General features: G+C 39.5%; 1 protein-coding gene across 2 annotated transcripts in view; it reads right to left on the bottom strand.

The window, feature by feature from the left end:
* LOC126259562 (kinesin-associated protein 3) overlaps window positions 1-15,453 on the bottom strand; it is a 212,163-nt gene that overhangs the window by 56,803 nt on the left and 139,907 nt on the right. For both annotated transcript variants that reach the window (XM_049956458.1, XM_049956459.1), the window contains exon 12: window positions 8,532-8,657. In XM_049956458.1, the coding sequence (XP_049812415.1) occupies window positions 8,532-8,657 (126 nt within the window). The remainder of the gene's footprint in view (window positions 1-8,531; window positions 8,658-15,453) is intronic.

The following is a 15,453-nucleotide window of genomic DNA, read 5'->3' as shown; positions in this document are numbered from 1 at the left end:
GAAATTTATTTCAACAAATTCGAAGATTCGCATATATAAAACTCTTATCATACTGTCATGGCATACATTTGTGAGACATGAACATTAAAAAAATTAGAAGAAGCAAGATTAAGTATCTTTGAAAGCAAAATTTTGAGGATGATATCTGGCAAGATTCAAGATAAAGGATAATATTAACAAACAAGGAAGTATATGATCTATATGGGGAAACAGACATTGTATCGAAAATTAAAACTGGGAGACTTTGTTGGATTGGACACACATTTCAAACTCCAAAAGAAAAAAAAAATCTATCAATTGCAGAACATCCTCACAGAAGAAGACCTCTTGGAAGGTCAAGGCTATGCTATTTTGAAATCAGTAAGATATGAAAATCTTACCTGTGATGAATTGGAAAATTAAATGCTAAAATAGAATTACCTAGCAAAGCATTGTGACATTAGCAGCAAAGAGCTTTCACAGCTTATTCTTTCTTTCTTTCTTTATCGTCGCCTTGTCCCATGTCACATAGGGTCGGCATTGCTCTTCTGGATCCTTCTCCTCCATAGTTCACTATCCATTGCCTCTTCCTTCTTCCATCCTTTCTCCCTTAGGCCCCAGATATCTTATCCTTCCACCTCATCTTCGGTCTTCCTCTCCTCGCTCCTTCAATCTTTATTTCTTCAACTATGTTTCCGATATACTCTTCCCCTTTTTCTGTAAGTGTCCGTACCACTTTAGTCTGCTCTCTTGTATCTTTTTCCTCATGGGTCCCACTTTCACAGCTCCTCTAACAAATTCATTTCTAATCCTGTCCTTCCTTGTTACCCCACACACCCACCTCAGCATTCTCATTTCCGCCACTTCCATCTTCCTTTCCTGGGCTACTGTGATTGGCCATGTCTCTGCCCCATATATCATAGCAGGCCTTACCACCGACTTGTACACTTTCCCTTTCAACCCAATGCTCACCTTCTTGTCACACAACACTCCACTCATTTTCCTCCAGTTGTTCCAACAGCAATTTATTCGGTGTTGTATCTGGCTTTCCAGTCCTCCATCCCTCCGTATGTACGACCCCAGGTATTTAAATTTGCAGACCGATTTCAGCTCATCATCGTGGATATTGCAAGACCTCATCTGCACATCCTTCAGTGCTAAATATTCTGACTTTGTCCTGCTAATTTTCATCCCTCTTTCTTCTAGTGCCTTCCTCCAATACTCCAGCTTCTCCTCAAGTCTGTCGATATTCTGCTCACAAAGAACCACATCATCCGCAAACATCATATTCCACGGTGCTTCTTTCTTCACATCTTTCACCAGCACATCCATAATCAGGTCAAAGAGGTAGGGACTAAGCGCAGACCCTTGATGTAACCCTACTTTTACTGGAAACTCCTTTGTCATGCCCACACTACTTGTAACCTGTGTCATTGCTCCTCTGTACATTTCCTTCACTAACCTCACATACTTCTCTGGCACGCACTGCTCTCTCATGATTCTCCATACTTCGTCCCTTGGGACTCTGTCATATGCTTTCTCCAAATCAATGAAAGCCATATGAAGATCGGCTTGTAGCTCCCCGTGTCTCTCCACTATCTGCCTTAAAGCATGTATTGCATCAGTCGTTCCTCTTCCAGGCATGAACTCAAACTGTTCTTCACACACCACAATCTCCTTGCATAATCTTGCTTCTATAACTCTTTCCCAAATTTTCATAGCTTATTAAGCTTACAGAATGAGATTTTCACTCTGCAGCGGAGTGTGCGCTGATATGAAACTTCCTGGCAGATTAAAACTGTGTGCCCGACCGAGACTCGAACTCGGGACCTTTGCCTTTCACGGGCAAGTACTCTACCATCTGAGCTACCGAAGCACGACTCACGCCCGGTACTCACAGCTTTACTTCTGCCAGTATCTCGTCTCCTACCTTCCAAACTTTACAGAAGCTCTCCTGCGAACCATGCAGAACTAGCACTCATGAAAGAAAGGATACTGCGGAGACATGGCTTAGCCACAGCCTGGGGGATGTTTCCAGAATGAGATTTTCACTCTGCACAGAGTGTGCGCTGATATGAAACTTCCTGGTAGATTAAAACTGTGTGCCCGACCGAGACTCAAACTCGGGACCTTTGCCTTTCACGGGCAAGTTTCATATCAGTGCACACTCCGCTGCAGAGTGTGTCTGAGGTTACTATTAAGGTTGCCCATAAGATCATTAATATACAACTCGAATAGCAAGTGCCCAACACACTTCCTGGGGTACACCTGAAGTTACTTCTACATCAGTTGGCAACTCTCCATCAGAGATAACATGCTGCATTCTTCCTATTAAGAAATCCTCAATCCTGTCACATATTTTGTCTCATACCCAATAGGAGGAGATCATTCTGTTTGAGATACCTCATTATGTTTGAGTTCAGAATATATTCTAGGATTCTACAACAATGGATGTCAAGCATATTGGGTGGTAGCTTTGTGGATCACTTCTCACTTCTGCTACCCTTCTTGTAGACAAGTGTGACTTGTGTTTTCCTTCTAGCTACCAGGCATGATTTTTTAACGGATCTATGACAGTTTATGATTAACAGAAGAGCTAAGTTAGCTGTTAATTGGGTATAAAATCTGATGGGGATTCCGCCAGGCCCTGAAGCTTTGTTCAGTTTTAACAATTTTGGCTGTTTCTCACTGCCACTAACATTAATATCTATTTCACTCATCTTTTCAGTGATGCAAGAATTAAATTATGGCAGTACACTTTGCTTTGCTTTTCCTTTGTGAGTAACTGGACACTAAATCTGGTGCCACTAACAGCCTTTAAATATGACAAGAATTTCTTTGGGTTTTGTGAAAGATCCTTCAATAGCATTCTCCTACAGTCATCACTGAAGGTTACACTCACTACTGTCTTGACCACCAAATATGTTTCATTCAAAAACACTCTATCTGTAGCCCTATGCTTTGTTTTATACCTATTATGCAGAAGTTTCTTTATAGTGACTATAGACCATGGAAGATCCCTCCCCTTATGAACTGTTCTACTGGGTACATATCTGTCCCGTACATGGTCAACTATTCTTTTAAACTTGAGCCATAGTTCCTCTACATGTTCCTAGCCTGAGCTAAAAGTTTCAAGATCCTCATTGCAATATGACACTAATGCTTCTCTGTCTGGCTTGCTGATCATATAATCTTTCTGCTTGTTTTAGTTGCCGTTCGTATTTTGGCATTGACTGTTGCTGTAACTGCCTCATGATCAATGATACCAGTTTCAATATGAGCTTTCTCAAAAAGATCAGGTCTGTTCACTGCCATTTACTCTTATTTCAATCATAAGTGGGGTTCCGTACTATCTGTTCTAGATAGTTTTAAGAACAAGCATTTAGTAATGCGTCAAAGGATGTCTTGCCACGCCCACCATTAACAAAACTATAATTATCCCAATCGACTGTTGGATGATTAAGAAACTTATGAACAAGTGAACTGAGGCATTCTCTCAAGTTTTTGGTTACATCAGGAGGGGAGTCTGCTGGTCAATAGAGGAACCCTATGTGAATCAACACCTTATAAAAAAATACAATAGGACAAATGCTTCTATGGAATAGGAGGAGTTGCTTGGGAGAAATGTTTTTGGTTTGTTTTCAAATTTTACTTTGCTATCTATCAGATATTTTACATCACCATGCAAGTTATAAAAAAAATTGGTTGCAGCTTTGTGCAGCCCTTCTTGTGCTACAGACAACCTTGATATTTAAAAATGAATGTCATTTTTCCTTCTGGTATTGTAATTATGTACATCATTGTTCCCTCTAAACTGCAGTGAATTATTTACAACAAACTTCATGAAGGAATGAAAGATCTTTCGATCTTCGATTGATGTATTCTGACAGCAGTCAGAATGCCCAAGTCCTTAAACAGATGATCATGGGTGTGCACCACATATTACTCTTATAGCACATTTTTTTAGCAATGAAGACTTTCTTTCTTAAAGATGAGTTACCCCAGAACATTACTCCATATGACATTACTGAATGAAAATATTCAAAATATGTCGACTTACTTATTTGTCTCTTCCCAAGATTTGCAATGATTCTAAGTGTAAATGTGGCTGAACTAAGCTATTTTAAGAGTTCCAAAATGTGTTTTATCCAATTTAAATTCTCATCAATAGGGACAAACAGAAAGGAATCACTGAATTTAGTAGCCAATGATTTGAATTTAACATTGTCTTGCTGCTACTGTTATCAGGGAGTTCGATATAATTTGCTTTATCAAGTTTGTTTCTTTTGTGCCTAATAATGCTCCAAAATGGCCCTTGCAATGTTCTTAGAATTTTGGATTTTTTGTTATATTAAATGGTATTTGTCTTTTTTTATGGCATGTTGAACAAGTCTGTAATACTGCTTATAGTGCATTTTTAAGTCCACGTCAGATCCAGTCTTTTGCATTAAATAAAAGAGTGCACAATCTTCACATTTGTATGACGTGCATCCCAGTGATGCATTTGATGTCATTCCCAATTGGGCAGTTCTAACTGCTCCCACCATCCCCAGTAATTTCTACCAAAATCTTTCTCCAGAGAGCCTACATCATTGGTAAAATGCCAGGTTCCACACATTGCATAGAAATACTAGTTATCCGGAACGAATTACTGAGGGAGTTCTCTAACAAACTTTCCCCTCCCACGACCCCTGTAAGGTAACAGACTGAGAAGCAACCAATACTTAACATGATCCATACTTTTGTAGTAGCTGATACTATGTCATGATTATTACGATAGCTAGTAACTTCTGTTCATACTTTGACACTCGTGATTCAATCTCATATGAGAGCATAAACACTGTTATACTTGAAAAGCATAACACAAGTATTTTATGTACAGTTAATGACACGATAACACCAAATCAGCTTAAATGAACATACGATAAAGTTAATAAATAACTAATGTTAATAAATTGATTACTCTTTGCTCAGGATTCTGCAAAAATGTCAGTAATTAAAATAATTACATAATTATAGTGTAATTTAAAAATTTTCACACGAAATTGTGTATAAAATAGATTTTATTAATTTGAAAATGGATTCTTATCAAAATTTTGAATGTGCCAAACACATTTCTGAATTTTGAAAGACACAATGCTGTGAAAACTTAATTTTTCATTATAAAGTGAGATTAATTTAATAATACTTCAAGACTTCGCATATTTCAATTGTTGCATATTTATTTACACTAGAACAGCTGCGCCTGCCAAGTCAGTGTCAGTTTTTACCCAAAGTGGTTGCTGAGTACATGTTAGCCCAATTTCATGAAAGTTTTGTTAAAATTATTTGTCTTTCATTAAAACAAAATTAAAATTAAAAGTTTTGAGTACAGCTTTTTTTTATTAGAATCGCAATATTTTTGCCCATTCACAAAAATCCAGGCTACTGGAACAAGCAGCACGCAGATAATCATACACACTGTCTTTTAGAAAGCATTGTTGACTGGAGCACAGGGATGGGTATAAAATATTAAAAATCAATAAAAATCAATAAAAACAGTATTGATTGTGTTTTCAGGTTTTTTATTTGTTGGCAACCAGTTTCAGCCATTTCTTCGGACCATCTTCAGGCTTACAACATCTTTATGGCTGCTGGTGGCGACAGACGAAGTGAGATCCGCAGAAGTATGGTTGTCAGTGTACTTCTCCGGATCTTACTCCACCTGCCGCCACCAACAGCCATGATGGCAGTGTAATCCTGAAGATGGTCTGAGGTAAGGGCTGAAACTGGTTGCTAACAAATGAAAAATCTGAAAACGTGATCGAGACAGTTTTTATTGATCTTTAATACACATTAGTGGTGAGGTATTGGGCAAATGAAATAAGTAAAATTTTGAAAACTTTGTATTGTTCTATTACGCTATTCACAGAATTTGTGGCATATTTCATTTTTTTAAAAAAAATCAATTAACAAATAAAAGAAATGAGTCAACTGTATCCATAGTAGTGGGGTGATTACATCACTTTCTAGTGAAAGGCCCTCCCTGGTCTTCGACTACTAACTTTATGTGGCACTTATTTCCTTGTTTTGCCTGAGTATTCCTGAACTCTTGGGATTGCCTGTGCATTTTTCTCTACAGTCTTCAGAGCAGTGAAACTGCTGGAGACATCTAGACTAAAGCTATCAGACTTCAATCACTGCAAAACATCTTGAACTTCTTGCAAGATCTGATAGGCTTTATCACAGTCCAGTCATCTACCATACTACCATATTTACTGCTGTTAAATGCAGCTTTGAACTATTCTAATTCTCTTAGTGCTACTACCATGTCAGCTTTGAGCTTTCAGATCAGATTTTCTTTTTTCCCTATTCCTGAATGATAGGCTCAGCTGTAACAGTCCCAAATGCTAGACATATCGCCATCAAAGTTGGATGTTCCACAGCACCCAACATGAAGAAAGCACTGGCAGTTTTTATTCTGTTGACCATTTCTCAGAATGCTGCAGTAGATTTCCAGATTGTCCATTATGACCTCTTTTTTAGTAGAAAGATTATTTTGCAATGGCTGCTCAATGTAAATTTGCAAATCAAGTGACTTATTGCAGTTTTATTTACTGAAAAAGGATTGAATTAAAACAATGGCAAGTAATTTACAGAATGTAAACAAACATTAATGAATTAACTAAATGTTATATTACTAAATACATTTCAATGGAGGGTGATGTTTCCTGTACATGGATTGTGTGGCACTGCAGCAGAGGCAGAGACCGAGACTGTGCTTGTACAAAAGTACAATGTGAACAAACACTTTAGTTAAATATAGCAACACAATTTGTAATTTTTATCCTCTAGATTGATGAAAAACTCAAGTGTTCTAGGTGAATAGCACTTTACAAAATACTGAATATTGTGTTGTTTATAACATATGAAAGAACTTAACTTTACTGTTCTCGGAACTCCAAATAGTATCGCTATTTGACTATTTCTATAAGAATATGTACATTAATACTCCAGCAATTGCAGAAGCACTAGCACTAAACTTCTATTGAACTACCAGTTCTTTTAAATCAGCTTTTTAATAATTAAAACACCTGGCAGGATGGCCATTGCCGAGAGTCCTGATGCCCCAGGGAGATGGGCATCTACTCCTTGGCATACATGGGGAGTAAACGGCGCAGGCATCAGTAGAGCGATCCCTGTGTTGTCAGGGGGCTACAACCAACAGGGTACATGGCGGCCCCACCACAACGGACTGGCTACCATGCTGGATCTTAGGTGCAAAAATGTCCAAGGTTGTCATCACAGCTAAAAGCAACACTGCACAGTGCAGCGTGTTAATCGCACCCACGGACGTATCCTCACCCAAGAGATGGAAAACGAGCGGGACAGCATTGCAACGATGAGAAATCCGGCTATAGGTCTCAATGCACGACGGATACAGTACACCATGTAAGGCGCCCTTCCCCAATTGGCTCGCTCTTCAGAAGAATTTTAGTCGCCTCTTACGACAGGCAGGAATACCGCGAGCCTATTCTTACCCCCGAACCCGCGGGGGGCAGTTTTGTTTCTCCTGATAACGAAGTTTTGGAAGTTACCCACATTAAAAGTCAAATCACAATGGTGGGTTGTCAAAATAAAATTGAGAACACACAAAAGATGCTTGTAAAATGTACAAAGCATGACTGTTGTATAAGCCAGGCTGGATGACACTACACGGGATATATTATGAGATCCAGTACACACAAACTGTGTGAAACCAATTAAGTAAAACTTAAAATTTGTGTGTAATGTATGCATACTTCCGCCATACTGATAACCAGCCAATATGGTGTAAGTAGCCCATGGTCTAGAAATACACTGGAAGGCAGAAGGGTTATAGCCAGTTTTACTTCATTGGTTTTATATAACTGGTATCTACCAAATATCAAAATATATCCTATGTGGTGTTATCCAGCCTGAGTCACTCAACAGTCATGCTTTGTACATTTTACAAGTATCTCTTACGTGTACTCTGTTTTGACAACCCACTATTGTGGTTTGACTTTTAACGTGGACAACTTCCCAAGAGCTGAGACTCCACAGCTACACACCTACATTATGCAAATATAACCATTATAAACCTGAAGATGCATCTATATTTATGTGAAACCAACAGTTGTGAACAAAGCACCTTCAAACAGCTATCTAGATTTAGGGAACACCTCATCATTCTCAACTTTTTAATTATTGTAATTTTTATAATAATTTAAACAGTTACTGAGTGTTTTTATTGTTATTCATAATGTCTCTGAGCTGTGGTTGCCTTGCCCAGAAAGTTGTTTGTATCATAGCAGAGGTCCCTGCCCAAGGAAAAAATCGTAGGATGTACTGGGAATTTAACTTGGGTCCTTCCACACCACAGGCACTGACACTAGCCATTCACTTATAGGGTTCCTCAAAGCCAATTAAGAATTAAAATATTCCAGAACATACTGTTCTTATTCATTAAATAATTAAAAACAGTTTTCAGTAAATCTTTAGTCATTATTATAAAAGACTATTGACTTCAGTAGAAGCAGGAAATAGATTACCTTTGAGCATTTCTATGAGTGAAAGTAAAATATCAGCTTTGCACAGAATCTGGGCACAGCCTTCATCTGCAGCAGCTGTCCCAAGCAGCACCACTACTTCTAACACAAGATCATCCTCATATTTCCCTGCAACAAAGAATTGCTGTGTTACGAACTTCAACTTTTTTGAAGTACTAGATAACTTCAGACAAACATTTCACTGACATGTAAATTTGGTGACAAAAGATGGCCATACAGTGCAGTTTTACTTCAAACCCTACATCAAAAGAGCCTGACTCACTCACGGGGACTCTTAAGTAATGTTATGTAACTGCATACAACAATTATATGCACTATACATTGGTGAACTGAATGTACTTCGTAAACTTCTTGCATTAATTTTCTGTAAACATCTAACTTTTTGACAGTATACACTATTGTCTTCAGCAAGAAAGCAACTGGCTATTGAAGAAGTAATCGACATAAATGATCTAGTATGTCACAATGTGGCCATAGATTACATTAAGTCTATGTGGTTCATTTTATACAGGATGGTTGTGGGAGCTTGGCTGTTCAATACAAAATGTCAAATCTAAAACACAAGTGATGATCGAAGGCATCACATTTTTAAAAAGAAGTCTACAAATACCAGTGACTGTATGCTGGCCCCTATTTCAATTATACAGGAGGTGTGCATCTTCTAACACACTGGTCAGGTGGACTGAAGACGCACACTGTAATGCTGAAACTGGTATCAAGATGCAATAAAATTGGAAACACGGACAGATGAAGGTGTTTCCGATTTGGCATTTTATGGATATTATATTGGTGGAAACAATAAATCATCATCAGCAACCCAGCACGACACAGAATATGCGACACATATGCAGTCTCTTGGTATCGCTTGCCCAATCTGACACACTACTGCCTGTATAGCCCATGACACTAAGATATTGACATACATTCTTGTTTCCACAGCTTCTATGACTATTTAGTTCCTGTAGTTTGAAGTGTGGTAATCATCAAAGAATCTGCAGAAATTAGAATGTGTGGCCCTAAGATGTGGCTACCAACTTAGCAATTCAGGAAGTAGGCACTTGATACTGAGGGAGTCAGTTGAGTACATTCCATATTATACATTCTGATGAGAACAAAGATGCTGCAGATGATGTTTCATCATTAGTACCACTGTAATTGCTGGTGGTATTATTGTACCTGCTGGGACAACAAACAACAGAAGGCATGAGTAATCAGTGATGTTTATTTCTTTACAACAAAAAACAGAAAACAGAATAATACAACACTTCCACGATGAGGCTAGTACTGCCACTGGGAAGGCGATCAGCAAGGTCGAGCGATGAATTTGGTATATGGAGTGTCAGGCAGTAGAAATCCCTCAGTGGTATAGTTGATATCCAGATGAGGGTGAACTGAACAGTTAAGTGCCTCGTGCACTTATAAAGCCCTGGCAGCAGAGGAATACGCCCACCATAAATGAGTCAATAATGGTGTGGCACCACATGGCTGGTGTAGTACCGTTGTGCAGCTATTTGAAATATATATGTCGGCTGGGTGTTACTATGTTACAGTGGAGGCAGCTATGTGCGCAGGCCGCACCTACAATGTCCAGTTGGGAAGTGCCTTCCAGAAATGACAGGTCATAGTCATGTGATGTGTGACCTGCGGCTGCATGGCAGCAGGCGCCATGCTGTAGGCATTGATCATGCCATCACATTTACATCTATGTGACTGTATTATTACTTCAACAGTCAGCTGATTTCCTGATGAAAATAATGTTGGATATTGTGGAAATCTCATATTTTTATACAGAATTAACACGAGAAGTGCACCAATTACACTTTATACAACAAATTCATGTTCAAAGCCTTCATGGTAATATTATAAATTGTCAGTTGTGTCTTCTTAAGACACAAGAAAACTAATAAACACATCTGTATTCTTTTCTCAACTTATTGTCATATATATATATATATATATATATATATATATATATATATATATATATATATATATATATATATAGATGATGTGACTTACCAAATGAAACTGCTGGCAGGTCGACAGACACACAAACAAACACAAACATACACACAAAATTCAAGCTTTCGCAACAAACTGTTGCCTCATCAGGAAAGAGGGAAGGAGAGGGAAAGACGAAAGGATGTGGGTTTTAAGGGAGAGGGTAAGGAGTCATTCCAATCCCGGGAGCGAAAAGACTTACCTTAGGGGGAAAAAAGGATGGGTATACACTCGCACACACACACATATCCATCCACACATATACAGACACAAGCAGACATATTTAAATATGTCTGCTTGTGTCTGTATATGTGTGGATGGATATGTGTGTGTGTGTGTGCGCGCGAGTGTATACCCGTCCTTTTTTCCCCCTAAGGTAAGTCTTTCCGCTCCCGGGATTGGAATGACTCCTTACCCTCTCCCTTAAAACCCACATCCTTTCGTCTTTCCCTCTCCTTCCCTCTTTCCTGATGAGGCAACAGTTTGTTGCGAAAGCTTGAATTTTGTGTGTATGTTTGTGTGTCTGTCGACCTGCCAGCAGTTTCATTTGGTAAGTCACATCATCTTTGTTTTTAGATATATTTTTCATACGTGGAATGTTTCCCTCTATTATAACCATATCATTAATTTGAACCCAACAATTACGTTTGTTATTGTCGCTGTTGCATTTCGAAATCTTTCCTGTCGTCTTATTTTCTCTTTATTTTCTCTTTCTGTTTTTACCAGTAGTCTCACTTTGTATTCACCTTCCCCTTTTTACCGTAATACAATTTTATCCCGCCTATATATACTCAATAATACGTAACCCACTTCCAAACCATAACCAAAAAAATTTTTATTTTCCGCTTTCAACACTACCGCTGCTATAAAATCCACCGTTTCTAGTTCAATAACAGCTGCTTTCACGTATTAAACAACCATTTCGACTAGTTCTAATAACTTTCACTTTATTTCCACTTCCGTTTTTCGCACATCACTGATCATTTTTAGCCGCTCCCCACAGGTTTTAACGTCATTATTACAATTGTTAGCCCCATTTTCGTAATCTTTCACCACAACACCACTCCTTTAATACATTTACACGTTTTTTTTGAAATTTTCCCGAATTTCTCCGTCCTTTAACGTGTTTTAGCGGCAACACAACCACCTAACCTTCATGCACATTTTGGTCTTTAAATATGTCTGCTTGTGTCTGTATATGTGTGGATGTATATGTGTGTGTGTGCGAGTGTATACCCGTCCTTTTTTCCCCCTAAGGTAAGTCTTTCCGCTCCCGGGATTGGAATGACTCCTTACCCTCTCCCTTAAAACCCACATCCTTTCGTCTTTCCCTCTCCTTCCCTCTTTCCTGATGAGGCAACAGTTTGTTGCGAAAGCTTGAATTTTGTGTGTATGTTTGTGTTTGTTTGTGTGTCTGTCGACCTGCCAGCAGTTTCATTTGGTAAGTCACATCATCTTTGTTTTTAGATATATTTTTCCTACGTGGAATGTTTCCCTCTATTATAACCATATATATATATATATATATATATATATATATATATATATATATATCTAAAAAGAAAGATGATGAGACTTACCAAACAAAAGCGCTGGCAGGTCGATAGACACACAAAAAAACACAAATATACACACAAAATTCTAGCTTTCGCAACCAACGGTTGCTTCGTCAGGAAAGAGGGAAGGAGAGGGAAAGATGAAAGGATGTGGGTTTTAAGGGAGAGGGTAAGGAGTCATTCCAATCCCGGGAGCGGAAAGACTTACCTTAGGGGGAAAAAAGGACAGGTATACACTCGCACACACACACATATCCATCCACACATACAGACACAAGCAGACATATATATATATATATTATTTTATTTTTTTTTAGGTTGTCACTTGTAACTCGCTGTTATACAGGCAACAATATTAGGAAAAGGGACTGGATTTGTCATTTTTAAAAGGATGAAACCAATGTACATAAAGGTGATTTACTCATTAAATAAACAGCTTACAAAACTCTCCTTGGGACAGTTCTTGAGTTTTGTCCATCAGAAGGAACACCTTACCAGGTTGGATTAAGAGAGAAGGTAGAGAAGATCCAATGAAGAGCAGCACATTTCTTCACAATACAGTTTTTTAAGTCCAACAGTGTAACTGAGGTGCTCAAAAAATGACAGAGGCAAATGCTACAAGAGAGCTGTTGTTCAACATGGATAGGTTAAATGTTGGAATTCTGAGGGCATACACAGCAAGAAGAGTTGGACAATACATTACTTGCTCCTGCATATGTCTCACAACAGACCACGACAAGAAACTGACATAAATTAGCTCGTACAGAGACTCCCCAACATTCATTCTTCGCATGAACCATTTGTGAATGGAACACAGAAGGGTGAAATTCTAACTGTACCAAAAGTACCAAGAAGAGATTAGTGTTTAATATCCGTTGACAATGAGGTCATTAGACTTTTCTCAGCTCTCGGAATAATCATTGCGCGATCTTTTTCACTGAGAGCTTTCCTGATAGAGCCTAACTCACATCTGACATTGCTGAGCCCTGCACCTGGCATAAAAATACTAGTTATCCAGTATGTTATACCCAGGGAGTCCCATATCAGAGGATGAACCAAGGGAAATAGTATTTTTCAGTTGGCCATTCTGCTAACTTGTAGTTGTGCTTGCCCCATCAACCAAATCTAATTGAATCCACTTTGCATGCCATTCAGTTCAGTATAGCACACTGGCCAGCACAAGTGCATACTTAGGCACAGGCGGAGATCTTTCCTGTGCAGAATGTTGAGGCTGTCCATCACCTACGCACTGTGGAAGAGACCACCATTATCGCATTCCAGACAGAAGGACAATGGCCCAGTCGACAAAAAGATGGTCTGAGACAGATTCTGTAACTAATGTGAAGCATAACTGACCTGAAATGAGGGTTCAAGTGTCATAAAATATCCAACAAGTTCATGCAGCTCTGCAACAAAGCCTATAGAGATCTGTCCATCACCATTTCAGAACATTACAAATCCCTCAAATATCTTTGCAGAGGATTGCGAAACAGGATTTACAGTTTAATCCTTATAAGCTACAAGTAGTTCAATAGTTACAGCTTGGGTATAAAGTGAGGAGGCTGAATTTGTGACAGACAGAATTGACCAGGATGATGTTTTTTCTGAAAAGAATCCAGTGATGCCACAAGAGGCAAACTTTCATCTGGGTTTATCACAGAACAAAACTTCCAATACTGCTCAGACACAAATCTGCTGCTCATTCATTAAAGGCCCAGTGTAGCAAAAACGTCATTGCCTGGTGTGCTACTTGAAAGTACAATGGAATTATTGGGTCATATTTTTTGGAGACAACTACAGCAGCCAATGAATGTCAATTTTGAGAGGTAAGTGACCGTGGCAGAAATAGAGGTTATTCCTCAAGAAATAATTGAGAACATAATGAGGAGCTTCTGCAAATGTATTCAGCCATTAATCACCAATGATAGAAGCCTTTCATTTTTACAAAGTAAACTTGTCTTCAGCTTTTCAGCAATAGTAGTGTGTGTAGAATCGGTACCTATTACAATATTACGAAAAAGAAAGTTGCTACTCACCTTATAGTGGAGACGCTGAGTTGCAGTTAGGTACAACAAAAAGACTGTCCAATTTAAGTATTTGGTCTGTAAGGCTTTCGCCAAAAATGGACAACACACACACACACACACACACACACACACGAGCGCGAACACGCACAAACGAACTCACACACACGACTGCAGTCTCAGGCCACTCTAGCCACAATGCAAGCAGCAACACAAGTGCATGATGGAAGTGGTGACTAGGTGGGGGTAAGGAGGAAGCAGGGGCAGGGCGGAGGAGGGATAGTAGGGTAGGGGTGGCAGACAGTGAAGTTCTGCTGGGAACCAGCGTGATGGTGGAATCAGGGCTGTATAGTGCTGGAATAGGAACAGGGAGGCTGGATGAGTGAGGTCAATGACCAATGAATGTTGGGGCCAGGAGTGTTACGGGAATGTAGGGTATATGGTAGGGAAAGATCCCAGCTGCGCAGTTCGGAAAAGCTGGTGTTGGTGGGAAGGATCCATGTGGCACAGGCTGTGAAGCAGTCATCGAAATGAAGAACATCATCTTTAGCAGCGTGCTCAGCAAATGGGTGGTCCACTTGTTTCTTGGCCACAGTTTGTCGGTGGCCATTCATGCAGTCAGACAGCGTGTTGGTTGTCATGCCCACATAGAATGCAGTACAGTGGTTGCAGCTTAGCTTGTAGATCACATGACTAGTTTCACAGGTAGCTCTGCCTTTGATGCAATAGGTGATGTTTGCGACCGGACTGGAGTAGGCTGAGATGGGAGAAAGTATGAGACAGGTTTTGCATCTAGATCTATTACAGGGGTATGAGCCATGAGATAAGTGGTTGGGAGCAGGGGTTGTGTAGGGATGGACGAATATATTGTGTATGTTCAGTGGATGGTGGAATACCACTGTGGGAGGAGTGGGAAGGACAGTGGGCAGGACATTTCTCATTTCAGGGCATGATGAGAGGTAGCCAAAACCCTGACAGAGAATGTAATTCAGCTGCTCCACTCCTGTGTGGTACTGAGTTGCAATGGGAATGCTCCTCTGTGGCTGGACAGTGGGACTATGTGAGGTGGTGAGAGACTGTAAAAATAAGGCACAGGAGGCTTGTTTTTGTACAAGGTTGGGAGGATAATTACGGTCTATGAAGGCTTCAGTGAGACCCTCGGTATATTTTGAGAGGGACCGCTTGTCATTGCAGATGCAACGTCCATGGATGGCTAGGCTGTATGGAAGGGACGTATAAGTATGGGGTGGCAGCTGTCAAAGTGAAGGTAATGCTGGTGGTTAGTAGGTTTGATATGGACGGAGGTATTGATGTAGCCATCTT

The sequence above is a fragment of the Schistocerca nitens genome, chromosome 5, assembly GCF_023898315.1.
Source record: "Schistocerca nitens isolate TAMUIC-IGC-003100 chromosome 5, iqSchNite1.1, whole genome shotgun sequence".
NCBI lineage: Eukaryota > Metazoa > Arthropoda > Insecta > Orthoptera > Acrididae > Schistocerca > Schistocerca nitens.
The sequence above is the reverse complement of the archived record's forward strand: the minus strand, read 5'-3'. Positions and strand labels throughout refer to the sequence as shown.